The following is a 7566-nucleotide window of genomic DNA, read 5'->3' on the forward strand; positions in this document are numbered from 1 at the left end:
CCAAAACAATTTAAGAATTTCTTAACAGTGATTCCTGTCTTACAATTAAAGCATGAAAGGAGGAAGAAAAGTGTTGAAATACTAAAATGGTTTCCTTCTCAAGGTTTGTTTGTTTAGAAACTCAAACTTCAAAATTTAAATTTCAACCTGAGTGTTAGTTTTTGCACTCGAAATCAAGGTGCTCCCCACATCAGCAATTCTTAACCAGCATGTGGGCTGCTGGTGAGCCTCGGAGTACCTTAAACCCTTAGCAATGCTGCCGATCACTTTTGATCAGTGTGAAAACTCTACTTCTGCCGTGGTCGGGCTTCAGGGGACTGTTGGGCCATGTGTTTCAGGCAGAGCAGGAACAGCTGAGCTGAGGGCATACTCAGGGTACTGGTGAGCCCGGATGGAGAGGAAAAAAGCACCCAGTAAGCTCCATGTCTATGGGAACGTGGGAAATGTTGCCTCACGAATATGTGGGAGAACTCAGCTAGGGTGATGGCCAGGAAGAGATGGCGAAGTCAACAAGCCACAACCATGAAGGCAATGTGATCCCTCAAGTGTGCCATGAAAAAGTCTAAAATCAAAGTAAGACAGTAAGAAAGAGAACCACCCCTCTAGCCTTTGATTAATAGGAAATGTTAACAGGAGGAGAAAATTATGAGAAGAAATAGATTTTAAACCCTAATACATACCTTAAAGCTGGAACGTGATTCTGAAATTTGAGCTAAAGAGTCACTGAATATAAAAGGAAAATTTCAAAACAGACAAACAAGAAAGACACCGGCTATAAGATAAAACCCAGAAAACATTAAGAAAAGATAAGGAAAAAGAGGCCATTGGATTTCAAAACACAAAAAACAAAAAATGAACCAACAAAAAAACCCATTTCAATCCCTGTGGTACATACCTTCCAGTGAGGCCTGTAAGTCTTTCATATTTTGATCTAGAAGCTGTGAAGGAAGGAATCCTGAGCCTGTCTGGGGCTTGGGGTCTGGCTCTCCTGGGGCCGCAGTGGGTGCTGGCTCCTTCACCCGACCGTCTCCAAACACAGCAGCCCACTCTTTGCTGAACTCTCCCTCTTCCAGGGAGGAAGCGCTGAAGATTTCACTCAACAGCAGCAGGTCATCTTTGTCAGTACCTTCAGGTTCCAGGGTCCCTGCCATTGGGCCCAGGCAAGCTGATCAAAGCAACAGAACACGAAACATATCACCACCAAGGGCCCAGGCCCTAGGGAATAAATGTAGTGGGGGTTGGGATGGGACAGACCAGGTGGTGGCTAGAAGTTTTAAAAAGTTAACCAAAGTATAAATTAATCCTCTTAAAACCTCTCAAGAAATTTTGGAATTCAATTCCTAGTCTCACTGAAACCAAGCAATACCCTGTGAGGACTTCCTGGGGACAGCCGCACCCCCCACGTCCCCTGCCTCTTGTTCGTATAAAAGCTTTAGTCTCCTAGGCCTTCCCAGAGTTTGAAAGAGCAAATTTAATCAGAGAAGTAAAAAAACAAAAACAAAAACAAAGGAACACAGTCAAACAAGACAAAATAATAATAGCTGAGTCATAAAACAAAGTCAAAGACCTTTAGTTTCTCCTCAAGGGTTATAGATAATATCCTGAGCCATATCCTTGAGTTGTTTTACAGATACTAAAACCCTCACCCAGTGGAGGAAGTTAACTGCATGCTGACCACCAGCATGTAGACGGGTTGGAACCAGAAGGTTGATGACTGAGATTCCTGTAACATCACCTTTTTACCTTACCATGAACCAATCAGAGAACTGTGTATGAGTTGATCAGACACCCTGCAAGCCACGCCCCTAATCTTGCCTTTAAAACCCTTTCACTAAAAGCCATCGTGGAGTTCTGGTCTTTCGAGCATGAGCTGCCCGTCCTCCTTGATTGGCTCTACAATAAATGCTGTACTCTCCTTTACCACAACCTGGTGTCAGTAAATTGGCTTTGCTGCTAGTTGGGCAAGTGGACCCTTGTTTAGTTCTCACTCATTCTCTTTCCTTCAAAGCAAGTCCAGTTTCTGAGCATCATTAGAATTGCATTGAAATAGTTTCCAGGGCTTCCCTGGTGGCGCAGTGGTTGAGAGTCTGCCTGCTGATGCAGGGGACGCGGGTTCGTGCCCCGGTCCGGGAAGATCCCACATGCCGCGGAGCGGCTGGGCCCGTGAGCCATGGCCGCTGAGCCTGCGCGTCCGGAGCCTGTGCTCCGCAATGGGAGAGGCCACAACAGTGAGAGGCCCGCATACCACAAAAAAAAAAAAAAAAAAAAAAAGAAAGAAATAGTTTCCACAAAATTCTAGAGTGTTGGTTTCTCCTTAATATAAAAGCACATTTACCATCAATACATTTCTCAGACATGAAACAAAGCCAGGATTGAAGGCATGTTGGAGATCTTAGTTCCTTGTTTGTATAGCTTCCCAAATCTTCCCACACAAGCCCAAAATTCACAACCAACGCACCATGTGGCAACCTGCCCTGCCATCCAGGATGAGAAGGGGAGCCTCACCATGCCCAGACTGACCCAGGGAGATGGGAGCAGAGGTATCAGGAAGTCTAACAATGACCAAGAAAGACATCCTTGCTTCCTGTCTCATTTGCGGCACCCCAACTGCATAAAGCAAAGGAAAAGCAGGTCTGGTTTGCCTGAGGGCAGCGGTGAAAGAATGACAGGAAAACAGGGCAAATCACACACGGAACCACTAGAGGATGAGCTTCACAGACCAAAGACACAGCCCTGGAGGGTTGGAGTGAGCACTGGACCAAAGGAGGAGCCCCTGGACCATCCTTTACTTGCTGTGTGACTTTGGCAAGACCCTTAACCCCTCTGGGCCTCTGTTTTATCATCTATAAAATTTTATTAATAATGCCCACTTGAATATCATCAGGAAGATCAAAAGAAATACAACTGAAACCTCATTGCCGGTCCAGAAGGAAGACTTTAGAGATTCATTCTTAGGATATGAACACTGACAAACTACTAAATAGTGAGTACAAGTAGAATGGGGGCATTACTATCACAAATCCTATAACCTTTCATTGAGTTTTCTACATATTTTGAAAACCAAGAATTGATTATTTTTTTTAACTCTGGCTTTGTTATGGTGTCTAATTGCCACTTGGAAACTACAAACATTTTTGTTGTTAAGTCATGAAGAGAGGGAACAATCATCATTTACATTTTCTCTGAGCTAGATGACATATTAAGTGAGATGAACAGGTTTCCCTCAAATATATGAGATATTTTTTAAAAAGCCTTCACCTGAATTAGATGAAGCTCTTATATCTCTGTCGGCTTTACTGGATCTATTTTCAACAACACTTTATAGAAAGATCTATGATAGAAGGGATTCTGGATGTGCTGTGCAGACTGACTATCCATCAGGGAGGGGAGGGGTCCAGGCATGCTCATATCACTGTGGTTTAAAAATAGTGGCGAAATACCACCTTAATTGGACAGCTGTCTAATTTAAGCATTCTTCTTGTTTGTGTTATCACAGAGGTTTGCACTAAGATATAGCCTGTAGGTGTGATGGTGAGAAGATTGGGAAAATGGCATTTTACTAAACAAGCTTCCGAGACAGTTCTTTAGTGACAGAGTAATGCAGGAACCACTTAGGCCTGTGTGTGGTAGGGAAGGCAGGGCAGAAGAGGTGAGGCAGCTCACTGCTGTGAACAAAGGAAGGAACCTCGGCTGTGACAGGGTGTGTCCATCAACATGCATTTGGGTGTCCTTCCTCCCTCTCTCTCAGTCTCTCTCAGCATCACCCTTTTTACATCTATTAACGTCACAAATCTCTGTACTTCCTACTTTCAGTTGGGACCTGAGTGCCCAAATCTTTTCTCATGGTTTACTTTCTGGCCTGACTGAAACCAGATGATTGCTGAACCAAACTCCTTTTATTGGAACCAATTCAAGTCGATGTACAGACCCTAGAGAAACAGATGACTTTAAAGGAACATTGAAAATTATGTGCATTCCTCCCAAAGTCACTTTACAGCTCTCCACTGAGTCAAAGCCTGGGGGAGCCTTCGTTGCTTTCATCTAGATGTCAATCCAGGGAAAATCACAACCAACATTAGAAACTACAAATAATAAACCTTGAGAGCCTTTCAAAAATAACCACAGACTGGAAGAACTCTTTGTGTTTACTGTTTAGGTTTTGTGCGATGGTATTTAGAGTAGACCTCTTTGGGTTTTGCTAACTTAGCATCCCTTTCCTCCTCCTCTTTAGTTTCCCTTCGGGGAGACACCTTCTCCTCTGATCCTGGTGAGATACCACTTACGATGCCTCATCACCTCATCCCAGGTGGATGTGTGACCTAGGCTGGCCAGAGTCTTTCATTTCTCAGGGCATGGTGACTTGCTCAGGGTTGGGCTTCCTGAGTTTGGAATATGGAAGCTAGAAGGAGGAGGGGCTCTCTTCTTTGGGATTCTAAGTTCTAAAGATGCAGAGTTGAGGCTCCCAGTGATGATGGAGCCAAACAGGGAGGGGAGAGTCAGAAACAGAATCCTGACAACACTGTTTAAGCCCCTGGATACAGCCTTGCTTAAAGTCAATCCACCTAAGTTACATGGACCAATATCCATACATTCTTTTATTTTCTTTTAATTTTAAAGCTAAACTATTTAGAGAAGGATTTCTATTACTTCCAACCAAATGATTCCCAACTAATAATCTATGCTATCCAACTCAACTTTAGTGACTGAAATAAGAAAAGGACCCACGGGGAGGATGATACTGTCCAGAGCTAGTTCTGAATTGAGATTTAGTCTAAGGTCTACCATTGAACATGGCCTATTACTTAGTGTCCCGGTTATTTCAAAGTTAAAGCAGGCTACACTGTGGATATTTTCTCTTTTAAGAAAACTTGTTAGCTGAAAGCAATGAAACTGACACTGACTTGAACCTGAAAACAGGGAAACCTCCTAATTATTGCCCTGATAATTAAGATGCTTGAAATTACTGTACATAACTTGTACGAAGATCATAAGTAAAAAAGGACAGGTTTAGGTCTGTAACCAGACAAGTCAAGACTTGAAAAATAACACTAGTCAGTTGGCTCTTAAGAATCATGCTATCATTTTCTCTGGAAATAATTCAACTCAACTGTGAGAAAATGAGGACACACAGAGATACGATAAGCTCTTTGAGAGAAGCCTGGTGAGAGTTACAACTGGAGTCACAGCCTCCACCGTGTAGATGAGCAAGCGTTGCTCCTGGGTTACAGAGCCCCACCCTGCCTTTGTCTTAAAGAATGAACAAAGAGATTGCAGGGGCCAAATCCACAGATACTCCTCCCAGCCCCCTTCATGCCCTTGCTGGCTCTCAAGTCTCCATGTTTACTTTCCTATCAGTAACCCAACCGCAGATATTACTACAAAAATAAAGGGCAACACACGTGACATACTCAAATTCTCACTGCTTGGCCTCCAGCTCTACAACCCTTCATGCACTCCCTCATCCTTTGCAAGATTAGCCCTCCCTATGCTCTCCCCATGCTTGTGGGAGCCTGCTCTGCTCCCAGTATTATTCCAACGTCAGCATCTGTAATCGTTCATTCTCCAAGGCTTCCTCTCCCTGACCTCAGGTGTGGGCACAGCCAACAATGTCAATCTTCACTTGATGTTGCTGTCTCTCCCCACACACCCCCTGTCAACTTACTGTCCTAATTTCTTCTTTCTTCTACAGCCACACACTCTACTTTGTCACCACTCTTTTTGGGGCTGTCTGTAATCAAGTTCCTGCCCCCACCTACACTGAAGTGGTCCTCTTGAAGGTTAACAGAGAGATCCTCATGGCAGATTCCAAGCCCTTTTTCTCAGGCTTTGACCCCTGTAGCACTTTGCACTAATGCCCACTCTGGAAGTGCTGTCATCTCCTGTAAGTCCCCATCAAGTGGCTCTCTTGGATGTCCTCCTATCTCCTTGACAATACTTTCCCTGCTGCCTCTTCCTATTCTGGTTGCCGTTAAGATTTCCTCCTAAGCCATCATCTCTCTCTTCCTTACATTCTCTACATAGAAGATCTCATTTGTTCTCATGGTTCCAGTGTTGCTTGGGAATATTCTCAAATCTCCATCTCCAACTCCAACTTCTTTCTTGAACTTGGATGACAAATTCCTACCTGGGGGCCCTTAGGGGTTTGCCCATTGGCGAGCCTGCTGGCGCTCCATAAAAGACACCCTCCTGCTGTATACCTTTGCTTAATTCAGCTGTGAGGTTATTACTCCCTTCCTCCGAAACCTTCAATGGCCCCCTCTGACTCCTGAGTGAAGTAACACTCCTTATGGTGGGTTCAGGACCACTACAGTCAAGCTGTAAGGCAGCCCTTTCAGCAGCTCGCCAACACTGCCTTCAGGGAAGCCTACGATTCAGCAAAACTCCTCCGCCTGCCATTACTCAAACATGCTTTCCTGCCTTCCTGTCTGGGAACCTGCTGTTTTCTACCAATGAGATGCCCAAAGAGAAGAGTTATACTCAACTGAAAGGGATCATATAAATCATCTCCTCTAACTCATTTTACAGATGAGGAAAAATACACCCAGGCTAGATGACCTCAAGGTCATATAATTTATTAGTTATAAATTATCTGGCTGGAGACCCCTGGCTCACAGGTCAAGTTGTTTCTTCAGTGCACCACGCTGCTTTCACTTCAGAGCCTATTAAGGATCTCATATATAAACAAATATTTAAGTTTTGTAAAGTTTGTAGTTTCTAAGGTCATATGGCTCCACTGGTAGCTAGGCAAAGCTCACAGCTGCAGGCACTATGGCAGAATGGTCGAGATGACACACCCACTCAGCACGTTTACCCTGCCCTGCCCTGCCCTGCCCAAGGATTCAAAAATAAAAACCCTATGCCTCTGGGAAAACATTCCCTAGGAACAGTGATTCTGACCCAGTGAGTTTTCAATGAGTGAAAACTGACCTTCAGAGGAAGCTCTCAAGTTCAGACTGAGTGTGTGTGACAGAAAGCTAATGTAGGAGCCCTAATGTAGGAGCCAGGTGACAGCCCACTTGGGTGATATTTTTAAAATCATACTGAGTTTCATGACCTCAGCAGAAATTAGGAACACAGAAGATGGAAACATAACTACACAGACCCAAAATGAGAGCACAGGAAAACAAGCAGATAAATGTCACAAAAGTTCCCTTCATCTGTGTGTGAAACAGGAAGACACTCTGGTTTGCTCCCTGGTCCCCACTCTCAACATTATGACTAATTGTAAAGGCCACACGCTTGAAACACACATAAAAAACCCCAAACACCAACACTATCCTCACACTTGGGTAGGAAACCACCTTACGAAGCTGTCTAACAAGAAAAATAGTCTTCATTATAAAAGGCTCTGGTAACAAATTGAACTTGTTTGGAATTCAAGAATACTGCTTCTAAAAACTCCCTTCTGGGGCTTCCCTGGTGGCGCAGTGGTTGAGAGTCCGCCTGCTGATGCAGGGGACACGGGTTCGTGCCCCGGTCCGGGAAGATCCCACATGCCGCGGAGCGGCTGGGCCCGTGAGCCATGGCCGCTGAGCCTGCGCGTCCGGAGCCTGTGCTCCGCGACGG

General features: G+C 44.6%; 1 protein-coding gene across 9 annotated transcripts in view; it reads right to left on the reverse strand.

Annotated features, from left to right (window-relative positions):
• Positions 1 to 7566, reverse strand: part of ICA1 (islet cell autoantigen 1) — a 145211-nt gene that overhangs the window by 11858 nt on the left and 125787 nt on the right. For all 9 annotated transcript variants that reach the window (XM_028490038.2, XM_028490039.2, XM_028490041.2 and 6 more), the window contains one exon: positions 896 to 1165. In XM_028490038.2, the coding sequence (XP_028345839.1) occupies positions 896 to 1165 (270 nt within the window). The remainder of the gene's footprint in view (positions 1 to 895; positions 1166 to 7566) is intronic.

This window comes from Physeter macrocephalus, chromosome 5 (genome assembly GCF_002837175.3).
Source record: "Physeter macrocephalus isolate SW-GA chromosome 5, ASM283717v5, whole genome shotgun sequence".
NCBI classification, from domain to species: Eukaryota; Metazoa; Chordata; class Mammalia; order Artiodactyla; family Physeteridae; genus Physeter; species Physeter macrocephalus.